Genomic DNA, 15721 nt, shown 5'->3' with positions numbered 1-15721 from the left:
AGCCTACAATGAAGAGAAGTCAGGTTCAGCCTCCCGGCAGCCCCAGTGTCTTCTTCCCCTGGCTGTACACCTACTGTACCCGCGAGCGAGCCGGGCGCGGGGCGGGAGGGGGTGCGCAGGGAGGGCGGACAGCAGCCGCGGCGTGCGCATGCGCACTGGGGTTGTTTTTCACAAAGCTGCTCTTAAAGTGAGCTGGCAGCTTCCAGCCGCCCGTCTTTGTAAGGAGACCACTGAGACTAGCAGGATCGCGGAGCAGCAGCCTGTGTGCTGCCCTGAGTTTTTAAGAAATCTCAATGAACTATTTGTAAAGAATCACTGATCCTGCCTGCAAGCTCTTTGCACGGCAAAGACATCGATCAGTGTTAAGTGAAGATCACATTTTATATGTGATCTTGACTTTTTTGTCTTACATTATATTTTTTATAGATTTTGTTATAAACATGGTGCTGGGAAAGGTAAAGAGTTTGACAATAAGCTTTGACTGTCTTAATGACAGCAATGTCCCTGTGTATTCTAGTGGGGATACAGTCTCAGGAAGGGTGAATTTAGAAGTTACTGGGGAAATCAGAGTAAAATCTCTTAAAATTCATGCAAGAGGACATGCGAAAGTACGCTGGACCGAATCGAGAAACGCCGGCTCCAATACTGCCTATACACAGAATTACACTGAAGAAGTAGAATATTTCAACCATAAAGACATCTTAATTGGACACGAAAGAGGTAAGTTTTTTACATTATTCAGAAATTATTAGACCTGTTTTCTTTGGCAAAGTACCTTTTCAATTTTCCTGAATTAATATAATCCTACTCCTACCATAACGTATAGCTGTTTGATAAAGGTTGGAAAGGTGGAAGATTTGAATTCTCCTTGACATTCATCGTGTGTTAAGCCGTAATGCATGCAGGCATCTGCAAAGTGACTGCAAACTGCACTTATTCCACTACCTCTATACCCGGCTTGGTCTGTGCCATACACACTTGCAATCCATTTCCACCTTACGTATAAATTCTGCTTATGTGCGATTCAGTAATTTTACTAATATGTTTTCAAATGAATTGCTAAAAGCTGCAATCCAATATTAGGTTTTTCCCTTGTACTCTGCAACCTTAGATCTTAAAAACTAAGCTTCAGTGAAGAAATGGAGTAACATTTTTAAGTGGGTTAATAGGTGTATTTCATTTTTAATATTGACACGCAAAAGACTTAAGAGAATTGATCGTTGTTCTTTGATAATGGGTTTCTGTGGTTTATTTTGACATATGGTATCAACACCCCACGTGTTTTTTCCTATTCTTTCCAGTTCCTTTAGAAATTTACATCAAGCATTCTCTATTTTAAAGGACAGCACCTATCATTATGATATGTTTAAAGTCAGTTTTAGAAGCCATTTAGGGTCAGAAATTTTCTTTTCCAAGCATCATGCCTAACTTTGGAACGTGCATTCAATGAAACCCGTGCCAGTCAAATGGAATTGAAAAGTATTCGGCTCGTTGGATATGATTTTTGGTTAGAAACTGGAGATGAAGGGTTGTCAAAGGGAGAAGGGGTCCTGAGATTTCAAATCTATTGTTTAAATGGTTACATTGTGGAAATATAGCAGACTCTAAGCTTGTTTTTCTAAGTTTCCACCCTTTGTTAGAAGCGGTTCAATCCTGTTTCGGACCAGTTCTGGGGGGTGGTGAGGAGGGGCGCTTGTTCTGCTCTCAGCAGATTGGTTACACGCGTCAGGTGGTGGCGATGACTTAATTCCTAGCCCAAGAAGAATATAGTGTTAAAACTGGTTATGTAATTTTGTCCTTCTCCTTTTTAATGCAGTATTTAACTCGAATGTTGATGACTTTTCAGAGTAGAGCACATTTTTACCTCCATTTTTAATTAAAAACTACACATCCACGAGGAAGTGCTAATTGAACTAAGGCAAATGTAGAAACGTAGGGTGCTTTGAGTTACAGCATGAATGCATTATTTTTAAAATATTAAGATGAAATCAATCTTTAATTGGATTTTCAGTTACACATAGGTAATTTGCATCCTGAAATAATTTTTAGTTAACCTCTCTAAGCAGTGACAGTGATAAGAAATGCAACTGCCTAATGACAGTCCTGGTATTTGTTGAACAGGACACACAAGTTTGTATTTGATCCTTCCTGGACTGGCAGCTTTTTATAAGATGAGTGAGAAGAAACAAAGGTTTTTAAGGAGTTGAGGTTTGCAGTGGGGTAAAAGTACAATAACGACTTATGGGGACAATTTCATTAATTGCGCCACGATTTCATAGTAAAGAACACTACGTGCCCCGCACCCCCACGAGACACCCCTCAACCCCTGCAAGCTAGAACGAGCTTCGCTTGGAATAGTTTCAATGACTTAAAACTGGGACCTCTCAAACTAGCCTGGTAACTGAGACCCCGCCCCGGGCGGCCGGCGATAGGCGGAGCCGGGTTTGTTAGCCTGTTGCTAAGGCGATGCCAGGCTCTGATTGGATTGGGAGCGAGCGGGTGGGGAGAGTGGGCTCGCCGGCTGGGGCGAGGCTTGGAACCGGCGTGCGCCGGTAAAGGTTCCTCCTGAGCTGCGGCCCCCGCCCCTACTCGCATCCCTGCCCGGGCTTCTGGAGGCGCGCGGGGCTCATATCACATACCGTTCTGTTGTCCCTCACCTGGGCCCGCTTGCAGCACCGAAAGGAGCGTCTATAGGTTTCAACAGAGTGGAGAGGAGAAGCTTCCGCCGGCCTTACAGGTGCCGGATGGCCCTGGGCGCAACTTTTTAGCTGCCAGTTCTATTCACGGAGAAATTGGGTGGGCAGCGTTAGCAGGACCCCATTTTCCACGTTTTCGGGTGGAAGTTGTCAGGCAGCTTCTGTAAGCGCTTGTCTTCTTAGCTGAAACAGCGTGTTTCCCTTTCTATGCAGTCAGTAGACTGGCTACCTTGATGTGACCCGAGTGGGGAGAGAGCGCCAAGACTGGCCGGGACGGGGAAGGAAAAGTGACACTAACATTGAAAGCGGGGTGAGGTGGGGGCTTCGGCGAGTATTCCTTGCCCACTTGTCATTGTTTCTTTGGGGCTCTTGCACCCCGCGCACCATTCCCCGCCGCCGTCACCGCAACTGTAAAGGTGTCGGGGTGGCCCGAGCCAGATCGAACCGGTCACCGGCCGGGGCGTGTAAAGCGGAAGCGCCGCAGCGTGCTCGCCCCGCCCCACGTCAGCAGGCTAGGCTGCGCGGCCGCGAGCGCGAGCGCCGTGCGACATATGCCGTATGTATAGCGGGGCGCGCGGGCGGCGGCGGCGGCGGCGGCGGCGCGCGGGCGGGCCGGCTGGGATCTGCTCGCGCCGGTTTAGGCCGGTCCTCTCCTGCTCCGGTCTAGTTCTTGATTGACAGCCCGGCACTTGTTTACCACGGCGCGGCCGCCGCCGCTCGCCTCGATGAGACTGCTGAGCTGGCACAAAAAAGGGAGCGAGACGGGAAGAAAGGGAGAGGGAGACAAACTTTGGGCGCTGTCGGGGGGAGCGATTTTAAATGGCCCCCAGCTCGTCAGCGGGATTTCCGTGCTGAAATACCGTAGAGAGGATTTGCACGGGGGGAGAAGAAAATACTGCTGAGATAGAAGGGAGTCTTGGTGATTTTTTTTGAATACAAGTTTCCACATATAGGCGCTTTTTTCCTTTTCTCCTGCGGTGGAAGGGAAGCATCACGGTTTTTGTGTGAATTCATTACTTTGGTGAGGGAAAGTTAAATGATAATACCCGTTTCTCTTAGTCTCCTGGTTAATGATAAAGGTTTCTACACCGAGAAAACTGCGCTAGTAGACGTTTATGTAATTAAATTACCCGGTCGGAACGCTTTAGAAAATCATTTTAAGAATCCAGAACACCCTCCCACATTTCGTTATATTTGTTTTGGAGATAAACCTATTTGAGCAAAAGAAATTGGTTGTAAAATAAAGTCATCCCGTTTTTTCTAGCAATGGGAAACAAACCTAGTCTTCATTTTTCAAGGATGTGTGACAGTTGTTTCCCATTAAGCAGGCACCTTTTAAATCTAAGGTATATTTTATATATATGCGAAATTTTAGCTGTTGCTAGGACAGACTGAGATTGTCATAATTTTAGGTTCAATAAGAATTTTTATTTTTAGCTATGAAACTGACATTAAAATCACTGTTCCTTTTTTTTTTAATTCCAACATCTATTTGACAGAGTTTTCTAATGGTTTTAGAGCTTTAACATTCACATCTTCTGCATCAAAACTGACATATTTTAAAAGGCTTACATGAACAGTTTTCATTTTATATATAGTCTATTTAAGTAAGTGGATGAAGAGAAAGGTAACATCTTAGTATGAGATTTGAAATCTGGATCTTTTGTTGAGCCTGTATTGTCACACATAGATGCTTTACAGTTTAGGTTGTTTTCCATTGAAAAACCAACTATGGGGTATAAGTATTAATTATCCCCATTCTACAGATGAAGCAACTGAAGACAGGACTTTTATTTTACCCAGAGGAAGTGATGAAGTTGGAATTAGAACTCAGATCTCTCACACTCTAAAGTTTGTGGCCTTAATTACTATGTGAGCATCTTTAAAGTTCTGCCACCAGGAAGAGAGTGTAAAGGTTTAACAAGTTTTTTGTTTTCTTTTTCTGTTTGTTTTAGATGATGATAATTCCGAAGAAGGCTTCAACACTATTCATTCAGGAAGGCATGAATATGCGTTCAGCTTCGAGCTTCCACAGACGTAAGTATTTTGTAACAGGCATTTTTCATAAACATCCATTCTTTTCAAATGAAACATTCTAAATTTAAATATTTTTAGTTTAAAAAAAAAACCCTTTTCATTACTGAAACTTGCTAGAGGAAAACATATACTCAGAAAAGAAGCTATTTTTTTAATCTAGAGTGGCAATATTATAGAAAGCAAAGCTCAATTCTTAGTATGCTGTCTCAAGTTTTATATGGTTTTTAAAACTTGAATAGTATTTCATTTAAAGTGAGTGAATTGGAAGGTGCCAGTAAAATAGCAAGCATTTAATAGTTTATCATCAGCATTAGCAGAAAAGGTAGAACATAACAAGTCTCTCATTTAGTAGTTTATAAAAATTCAGTGATCATTTTCTCTACTGATGGTACCCAACAGCAGTAAGCTAAGAAAGTCAAAATAATTAAGAATATCCTCACTTTAGAAGTGATGTGTTTTTTCTGTTATGAATTCATTAGCTTCTGTGCAAAGAGCTATTGAGAAGGTCACTCGAGATATTATGACCTGTACTTAAAAGGAAACATCCGTCAGAGATACCTTAATATAAGGCTTGGAATCTAGTATGAAAGGAAGAAGGAAAGTAGTATATTCTTTTTTTTTTCTTTTTTGCGGTACGCGGGCCTCTCACTGTTGTGGCCTTTACCGTTGCGGAGCACAGGCTCTGGACGTGCAGGCTCAATGGCCATGGCTCACGGGCCCAGCCGCTCCACGGCATGTGGGATCCTCCCGGACCGGGGCACGAACCCGTGTCCCCTGCATTGGCAGGCGGACTCTCAACCACTGCGCCACCAGGGAAGCCTGTGTATATTGTTAATGTAATAATAAATCATTAGAGGAAATTATACAAAGAGTAATTTTTGAAAAAAATGCCTGAACAGATATTAAAACATGCAAAGTGGCACTTGTACTGTTTGCTCTGAAAGGTAAACTTGCATTACATAAGAACGTCAAGTGCCAAATGTACATAATTCTGTATTTTTTTAAATTTTAGTACTTGTTATATATGGATAGAGTTCATAAAGGGTATTTTTCAGAGTATCCTGTGTATCATATTGCTTAAGAACATGATTTTTAATATAATGCCCTAATTACTTTCTGAGAGAACTATTTTAAGTCTGAATACAATAGGACTAATACATTTGGGCCTGAATATTTTCAAAGCATGGAAGTAATTTAATATATTTTTTAAAAATTCTATCTATAAACCAGTCATTTAAAGTAAACTCTAGAAGACTAACATAGATCCTGCGTTTTATTTCTCTGCTATACAAGTTAATGCAGAAGTCTAAAATACAAAACAAAAACACCACTACTCCTCATAAAAAGCACTCTACCTTGTAAATAAATGAACCTTGTGCATTTTTCTAATGAAATTATGAAAAAGAGACTAAATTCACTAAAATAAAATCTTCCACAAGTAATAAAATCTGGGAGAGTTGAAAAAGAATTATGATTCTCTTGATACAGGTCAACAGAAAAAATTCTTTTTCTTTTTAAGTCTATAGTATAGTTAGAAAGCATGGCCAAAAAGAGTTAGAACATAAGTAAACTGGGAAATGTAAAAGCATTTTTTTAGAGCTTCAGTGGATTTAATGAAATGTGAAAAACTTTTGAAACTATAACGACTATTCCAGGCCTTTTCTAAATCTTAGTTAGTTACTATAATAAGAGATAATAATAATTCTTAGTTAATGAAAAATGGAACGCCATAGGGAGTCGTTTGGTCTGAGTGTTTAACCAGTGTCCAGAATATCTCAATAGAAATAGTTAAACCATTCTTAACTTTATTTTTAAACTAAAGTCTTGACCTTTTCAAGAATTGTTCATTTCCAGACTTTCGTAATTTTGCCACCAGCATTAAAAGTAGCCTCTTCTTAGTTTAAAGAGATTGTATTCTTCTGGCTTTTTTAACCAAATTTCTGTAATATTTAACAACTTTGTGTTATTATTTGGAAACAGAAGGTTTTTTCCCCAGTGACTTATCCCTTTGGAAATGTAAATTATGCCTTTGATAACTCATTGATGTATAAACTTACAATATATTAACACTTCTATGATGAGCTACTGTATAAATATTAAAAAGAGGTGTAAGATTAATATATTGACCTTTATATTCTGCACAGACCACTTGCTACCTCATTCGAAGGCCGACATGGCAGTGTGCGCTATTGGGTGAAAGCCGAATTGCACAGGCCTTGGCTTCTACCAGTAAAATTAAAGAAGGAATTTACAGTCTTTGAGCATATAGATATCAACACTCCTTCATTACTGGTAAGAACTAACTGAATTCTTCATTTTTTGTTTTTGGCATATAAATATTAAAGAATAATCACCTAAACTACATACACATTCTTTATAATTTTTAAATAGTAACTTCATTTTTGAATTAAATAAATACCACTTTCAAAAAAATAGTTAAGAGCACAGAAATTAATACAGGATATGCTCACATTTTCTGATACTGTAATAACTTTAAGTAAATTTTTAAAGTAAGACCAGTATTTGGTATGAAATATCTTCCTCAGAAGGTAACAGCAATAACAAAAGAATAGATCTGTTCCCTAAATAATTTTAGTGGAAAAAGAAGAGTAGTATCAATTATTATTATAACAATATCACTTAACTTGAAAATATCATAATCTAAAATTTGTATTATTTATTGCATTATTCCAATATAGGGATAGTTGTCAAATGATGGGGAGATAATTATTTTCATGAAAAAACTTAAATTCTATTTTAAAGGAAATCTTTTTTAATTGTATTTTTTCACAAGATTCAAATTTGATTTCAAAAACTTTACTTGGTTTAAACAAATAATAACATCTTTAAGCAAGTAAAATTAATCTTAAAAATGAGCAGTTTTCTTTTTTTATGTATTGAGTTTTACAGTCTCAGAGAAAGATGTTATCATTTGGGATTATAACCAAGTTGCTTTCCAAACTGCTTTTTTTTTTTTTTAAAGGCAGTTTAAATGGAATGTGGAAAGGGTTTTTTTTTTTTTTTCTGTTTTTTTGGTTGTTTTTTAATTATTGTGTATGTAAATAGCCTGGGCTAAAACTATGTTTATGAAATATGGTGTTAAACCCTGTACCCTTTTTTCTTTAATTGAATGGAAACTTGTATAAAGACAAAAATACTAATATATGTATAAAGACAAAAGTACTAATATAAATCAGAAGCCCATTGGTTAGTGGAAAAGTATATTTGGATACTGAAAAGAAAACAACACTACTTTTAATGTTAAATTCTTCAAGAATTTAAGATTGTATTTTAAAACATTCTATTACTGTCTCAATTCATACATTGATCATTTTCTATAAATTTATTTCTTACAGTCACCCCAAGCAGGCACAAAAGAAAAGACTCTCTGTTGCTGGTTCTGTACCTCAGGCCCAATATCCTTAAGTGCCAAAATTGAAAGGAAGGGCTATACGCCAGGTATGTATGAGGTGGATTCCCACAAAAAATGATCTTTCTTCACTTAGCTCTTGTGTATAAATTTACATTATTTCTACTAAATGAAGACATGATACAGTATTCTTTGGTAAAATATCATAAATTGTGCTTATCCAGTTTCCTTTTATAAATTGGAATGTAGTCTTCTTTTTTAAATTGCTACTGTAAATGTGTTTATTTTTATAACTATAAGTTATTTGCCACTCTTAGGATAGCTTTTTATCCATGTAGTTCATTGAACTTTCAGACTTTAGCCTGAGAGTCTACATTTGTTTTGGGGTTGGTTGGTTGGTTGGTTTTTAACAGTAGATATATTTTTTTTTCCTGTAGGTGAATCAATTCAGATATTTGCTGAGATTGAGAACTGCTCCTCCCGAATGGTGGTGCCAAAGGCAGCCATTTACCAAACACAGGCCTTCTATGCCAAAGGGAAAATGAAGGAAGTCAAACAGCTCGTGGCTAACTTGCGTGGGGAATCCTTATCATCTGGAAAGACAGAGACGTGGAATGGCAAGTTGCTGAAAATTCCACCAGTTTCTCCCTCTATCCTCGACTGTAGTATAATCCGTGTGGAATATTCACTAATGGTATGTATAGATTTAAGGGTTTGGGGTGGGGTTTTTTTAGGTTTTAAAGTCATAAGGGTATCATTTTGTCTTATCCAGGATTTGATTTTTTTTTATTCCATGTGTGATATATATAATTATATGTAATTCTTTATATAGTTTGGAATATAATTACTAATTTTACCTGAGGTAAATGTACACGATGGAGAAACTTTTCAAGTATATCATATGTATATAAATTAAAAAATGAAGTAAATGAGAGCCTCAAATAACATTAGATTGGGTTATTCATTTTTTTAGAGGAAATAGTACTTGGCATTCTAAACCTAACATCTCCTTTCATTGTTTAGGTATACGTGGATATTCCTGGAGCTATGGATTTATTTCTTAATTTGCCACTTGTCATTGGTACCATTCCTCTACATCCATTTGGTAGCAGAACCTCAAGTGTAAGCAGTCAGTGTAGCATGAATATGAACTGGCTTGGTTTATCCCTACCTGAAAGACCTGAAGGTAATAATTTGATAATGCATATCTAAGCTTAATCTGTTATTTTCAAGAACATAATTTTGCTTCTGATATTTTATGATTAAAGTTTGTCTATACTTGAAGAGAGAAGATGTGCCCCTAATGTTAGGTTTTAAATGTATATCCCCCTAGTTGTGATCACAAGACAGATTATTATTATGTTACCTTGACAGTCCTTTTTAATACCTTCTATTCTGTGTATTTTGACATGCATAAGAACGTGCTGTTCGAATTGCGTGTATCTTTTTCCTTCAGCACCACCCAGCTATGCAGAAGTGGTAACAGAGGAACAAAGGCGGAATAATCTTGCACCAGTGAGTGCTTGTGATGACTTTGAGAGAGCGCTTCAGGGACCACTGTTTGCATATATTCAGGAGTTTCGTTTCTTGCCTCCACCTCTTTATTCAGAGGTAAGCATCAAACCCTCAAGTACAAAATGGGCTGTGACTCTCTTAGAAAACAGTATTGCAGACTTTTTAAAAACACAGCTAGGTTTTGATTATCATAAGAGAAAAACAAATAATTTTGAACAACAGATTAAAAGTTAGATCATAAAGTTGTCACTATTTACTAAGTTTGACCCAGAGGTAGGACTGGTCTCTTATATTATTGGGGAAATAAAGATAATGATCTGACCTCATACTTCCAAAATGCCAGTTAAAGGAATAAATCATCTTTTAAAGCATCTATAGAACTGGCATTTTACAGTCATTGATTAAATAGCTAGAATTTATCTTATCATCCTTTTCCAATTTAATATTCATATTTTAATATTCTCAGTCATAAGGGAAAATAACATATGTAATAACATCTTAAACAGCATTCCTGTACTCTTAGATTATTTTTATTCATCTCAAGTAACTAAGCACTTACATGAATAAAACATGGCCCTTGGGAGAAGCGTACAGACTGGTGAGAAAAAACAAACTTAGAAGCAAAATATTACCTAACAATGTAATAGTAATGCACAGTTCATTTGAGGAGCAGCTTGCTGGGTCTTGAGAATCAGGAGGGGCTTCCCTAAGAAGGTGATTGTTAAACTGATTCTTGAAGAGTAAGTATTCTCAAAATGTAGAATGTTCCAGGCAGGAAGAAAAATATGTGCAAAGGAAAGGAGGTAGGGAGCAATACAGCAATGTCGGGATACTAAAGAATATATATATACATAATAACACATTGTAGGGACTTTAGAGTTGGCCTTGATACCAATGTTAATACCAAATGATTTTGTAAATCACTAGCATCAGCTTTTTCTTTTTGGTTGCTGTAGTTTAGATAGCTATTTTACAGTGAAATATTACTCCCAAGAAAGACATAAAAGGATTGTTTCACTCTTCAACGAATTGCTTTTATTTTTTTTCCCCTTAATACCATGACTAGAAGAGTTAATTTTCCTTTGGATATGATTAATATGAAATCCACTTTATTCATTTATTATAGGATGTTCAGAATCTGTTCTGTTCTCTGCAGATTCTTGATTGGACATAATTTTTCTATCCCACTATTTCAATTCATAAAATTATTAGATGCTAAAAATGTCCTCCCACTTTTTAGAAACATTGTCACTACATTTTTATTCTGACGTTTCTGTCTTGCTTATTAAGTCCCTCATTTGTGATTTGATCTGACAGGCATTTTAAAAGAATGGCAATCTAAGTATCCACTTTTAAGCAATTTGTCATAAAATCTACCTCCTTCTTTTAAAATGAACTAAAGATAATTAAGAGAATTCAAAACTTTTAAAACCCTATATTGGTTCACAGTGTGATTTAATTATTTTACATCTAGCCACATAGAGGGGGCAAAGTATTGTAAATGGGTCTTGTCCAAAAGATCTTTCAGTAAAAGAAATGTATTAAACCGAACAATTTGCCTTCCTGTGCCCATTCTCTTTGTACCTGAGAAGCAACTAAAATATGTTCACTTTTATTAAGTGTATGTGCATATGAAAGTCTCTACAGAAAGAGGCAAGGTGGGAAGCCTCTAGAGCATTTTGGGTTCACCATTCCTATTTCTTGATATACACTGTATTCCTAGGCCCTCCCTAGGGCTTTACACCCATGAGTTATTACCTCACGTAAGCACCAAGAACTTTGTTTACACAACTACATTCTTCCCAAAGCTCGGGAAAAGATGAGTTGACTTTTTTGTAACAGGATGAAATGGATACTTTACAGAAGAAAATCACCGCTATGAAAATGTTGGCCAATTGTGTATTTGAGTCTTAAGTATGACTAAGTGCTGAGTAAAACTCCATTCTCTGATAGAATGTTACCTTTAGCTTTTGTCAAATAAAACTATTCCAGCATACCTTTCTAAATTTAATTGTTAATCTAGTGATTGAATAGCAAGTACTTTATAGATGATACTAATACCCTTTCTTCCCCATACAAACTCTGTACTTTCTGATTACATTTCTCAACCAGTACTCAGAATATTAGTGTATTTGCTGCATTCTTACTAAACCTTATCAATTAACTTTGGTTTGGGTTTTTTTTTCTCTTTTCTTTCTAGATTGATCCAAATCCTGATCAGTCAGCAGATGATAGACCATCCTGCCCGTCTCGTTGAAGGAATACTTGATTAAATCAAGTTGATGTGGGTTCCGAACTGTATCTCTTCCCTTCCCGGCTGAGGACAGAGAAGTATCTTGGAGACACGTTTTCAGAGGAAGTGGAATTGCTTTTGCCCAGAAAAATGGCGAATACATGAAACAACCAGTGATCATGCTTTAGAAGCCTACAGCAACGTTCTGGGACTGCTCCAACATGCTTGAAGATCTAAGCTTTTTTCCTTTAAAACTGGCACATACTAAGAGCAGTCTTCTTAGCCTATGGTCATACGTGTCAAGACACCACGTTGTAAAGAGGGATGATTTCCTTCTTTTGATTTGAAAATTTGCACATGCTCAATGCTTACATTGTGCGGTTCCATGTCACTACAGCTTTTTTTTTTTCCATTTATGCCAGACTCTTGATACTCTCTTAAAACTTGTTTGCAGTGAGCACAACAAGGAACAAAAGAAAGCTTTGAAAAAAACTTTAACATGAAAAAAACGCACTGACATTTTTTTTTTTTTAATTTAATATAGCCTGGACTTTACCTGCGTATGCACATGCTCAGAATTGTCCTACTAGGCTGACCATGTATCACCTCTTCAGCTTGGATCCTATTGTGGATTTATTTACAAACATCAAATGCCTTCAAGCCAATCCTTCTTGCTGTATGTTTTGCAGCCTACTGTAGTAGATACGCAACAGATATGTGGGAAAAGAGATAAGAGGAGGAAGCTAATAAGAGACTGTCAAGATTGTATACCTTCTTGGTTTCTTTTAAGAATTTGTTGCCTTTCTACTATTACAGCAAAGCAGCATTTTGTTACTGACTGCCTAAAATCACTTAATCTCAGGTGAACGCATCACTTGCCAAACTGTTGGAATGCTATTTGTGTTTTGTTGCACTGTTGAGTTTTTTTGTTTGTTTGTTTGGTTGGCTTTTTGAAGAGGGAAATTTGGAAAAGGGACATACACAAAAGTGATAACCCACCCGCATTGCCTTTTTATCATTACATATGAGAAGAAACTAGCAGAGCTAAGAATGGAGTAAAGAGAGGCAGTATGGCAGGCACCAGCAAAGAGTTAAGGGCTGTTGCTCTTTAAAATTATTGTTATTTTTTATTATTATTTTAAAAGTATGGAAGTTTTCCAGTCACTGGAAAGGAGGAGAAAGTGCATTTATTTTTATACAGAGTTACATAATTACCTCCAAAACACATATGTTGGAAATCGTTTTTGCTGGTGCAGAGTATTTTCATGAGCAGGAATATATATGTTCAGATTATGATTAGAGAGCTCAATTTATACATTTCCTATCCTGCTCAAGCTTGACAGAGCTTGAAAACCCAAGTTTATTCTAAAAGTGTATAACTTCAAAATTACAAATACTAGAATATGTGCTGGAATAATAACTTTTATATTTTTGTGGTTCTTTTAATGAAAGTATTTTCTTCCATTACCTAAAGAAGATTTTGCTAAGCATGAGAAATCATACACTTTGAGTATATATAGTTATGAAGAACGATCACATCAGTAAATTATAGCTTATATTAAAGATAATTTACAGTTGGCTCATAAATATACCAGCATTCATGAAGACACTTATAACTGCATTTTCCAAGGTACCAAGCTGTACTGATTGTCTTATTCTAGAAGGAATTCAGCTCTGATGTATCTTAATGAAAATCAGCATCTCTGGTGTTGCAACATATGCGTGAAATGGGTCTTAACATCTATCCTGCCATTTAATCCCACAGTTAATAAAGTGGCTGAAAATAATAGTAACTCTGGCTTGGTGCTTGACCTGGTTAAATACTGTCTTAAAGCTTCATACAAAACAAATAGGCTTTTCCATAAGTGGCCTTTAAGAAAACATGGAAGACAATTCATGTTTGAAAAATGCTGACAGGGTGAAGAAAGCCCATGTAAAAATGAATCGCGTTTTAAGTGATTCGGTTAAAGGGTTTGGGCTCCCATAGCAAACTAATACTAGATAATAAGGAAATGGGGGTGAAATATTTTTTTATTGTTGTTAAATCATTTTGTGAATGTCCCCCTCAAAAGAAGCTAATGGAATATTTGGCATAAAGGGCATTTGGTGGTTTTATTTTTGTTGGGGCGGGGGGTGGGGGGATTGTCAGAAAATCCCTTTTCTCTTCTTATGTCTAACTGACTAGGGAACAATTATTGATATGCATAGCATTGGAATACTTATCACCATGTACTCTTTTAAATAACACATGAGGAAAGAATGACCAATATTCTGATAATTGGCACTGGGTTACAAAATGTGATAAAGTTTCAAATATATAAAACTTTATCCAATAAAGTTTTATTTTCCCCATTAAAGTATTCCTTTACTTTCTTACTTAGAGGCATTACTCTTTCTAAATATTGGTCAATTCTTGATATAAGATGTGAGGTTCACAGGTGTATTCCAGTATTCAAGATAGATTCCTGATTTTTCAATTAGGAAAAGTAAAATCCAAAACGTTAGCAAAACGAAGTGCAATATTAAATGTTTGCTTTATAGATTATATTCTGTGGCTGTTTGTAATTTCTCTCTTTTTTTCTTTTTTATTTGGTGCTGAATATGTCCTTGTAGGCTGTTTTAAGAAAACAATATGTGGGAAATGATTTAATTTTTCCTATTGCTCTTCCTTGTGGAAAATAAAAGTGTTTTCGGTTTTTTTCCTTTTTGTAAACTTGTTTGGAGATTTATTTGAATCTGATCATATCAGTAACTCATCATACGTGCAAACACAATTAAGACTACAATTAGGGAGTTCCCTGGTAGTCTAGTGGTTAGGATTCAGTGCTTTCACTGCCATGGCCTGGGTTCAATTCCTGGTCAGGGAACTGAGATCCCGCAAGCCACACAGCATGACCAAAAATTTTAAAAAAATAAAATGAAGACTACAATTAAACTCTTAAGCCATTCTGGGTAAGAATTGTTTCTAGCTCTCTGCTAAAGAAAATTACTGAAGGCTTACAGGAATTTTTAGTACAAATTATCGTTTTCCTTAATGATTCATTAAGCTATGGATTTTTTTAATAAAATTTAAAAGTTAGAAAAAAGATATATAAATTTCCATCTTATATATGAACCAAACTTAACCAGGTATAGTTTCAGGTACTAATTCCTTCTCTCTGTGATGTGTCCAAGTTTCTAATATTTTAAGAGCACATAAATTTAAAAGTTGTATTAATCTAATCTTAAAACAATTTTTCTAAATTTTAAAATGTCCTTTTTCTCAAAGAATGTCTGAATTTTATAGTGATTTGTAACATTAAGAAGTACGTTTGGAATCACATTTAGAAGTTATCTTCTTTCAGTGTTTATACATTCACGGATCAACTATCAAGTTGTATATGTGCCTTAGTATATGATTCTCCACTCTTCTCAAATGTATACACACATGGAAAAAACTGTGTTACAAAGAGACATTTAGAGACAGACATTTATATTGTATTTTATAGAAATACTATACTATCATCCTTGTTAACAGCAATCTACATAATATCTTAATACGATAAGAAAATAAAAATGAGTAGAAGAAGAGGAATCATAGCATGAGAAGGGGAGACCTAGGTTCTGGGTTCTATGGCTTTAGATGTAGCCTTGAACAAGATATGTGAATTTTGATTTCTTCATCTGCAAAGTGGAAAAGTAGCTATCCAAAGTCCTTTTCGTGACTGCAGATATGAGGTTATAATACATATTTAGGTAAAGAAATAATGCTCTGTCAATTATTAAAACATTGGAAATTAACCATGCTGCTTCTAAATTTGCATTTGAATACTTTTAGACAGTTCAGTACATGTCTCATTATATAAAAGACAGTTATCTCGGTCTAATTTT

General features: G+C 36.3%; 1 protein-coding gene across 4 annotated transcripts; it reads left to right on the top strand.

Moving 5' to 3' along the window:
• The first annotated feature begins 206 nt into the window (after window positions 1-206).
• Window positions 207-14564, top strand: ARRDC3 (arrestin domain containing 3). Of its 4 annotated transcripts, none has more exons than XR_004037421.2 (8): window positions 207-720; window positions 4652-4733; window positions 6878-7025; window positions 8090-8192; window positions 8541-8797; window positions 9127-9289; window positions 9522-9714; window positions 11819-14564. XR_004037421.2 is itself a non-coding variant. In XM_030847613.2 (8 exons), exons 1-8 carry the CDS (start codon window positions 441-443, stop codon window positions 11873-11875), a joined length of 1245 nt encoding a protein of 414 aa, XP_030703473.1. In that variant the 5' UTR covers window positions 207-440; the 3' UTR covers window positions 11876-14564. The 4 variants fall into 4 exon arrangements, 3 of the variants coding, with proteins under 3 accessions (XP_030703473.1, XP_030703491.1, XP_060151991.1); XM_030847613.2 differs by having other exon boundaries at window positions 9560-9714; XM_030847631.3 differs by lacking the exon at window positions 6878-7025 and having other exon boundaries at window positions 704-720; window positions 9560-9714.
• Window positions 14565-15721: the final 1157 nt, after the last annotated feature.

This window comes from Globicephala melas, chromosome 3, assembly GCF_963455315.2.
Source record: "Globicephala melas chromosome 3, mGloMel1.2, whole genome shotgun sequence".
Lineage (NCBI taxonomy): Eukaryota > Metazoa > Chordata > Mammalia > Artiodactyla > Delphinidae > Globicephala > Globicephala melas.
Note: the sequence above shows the minus strand (reverse complement) of the source record. Positions and strands in the feature narration are given on the sequence as shown.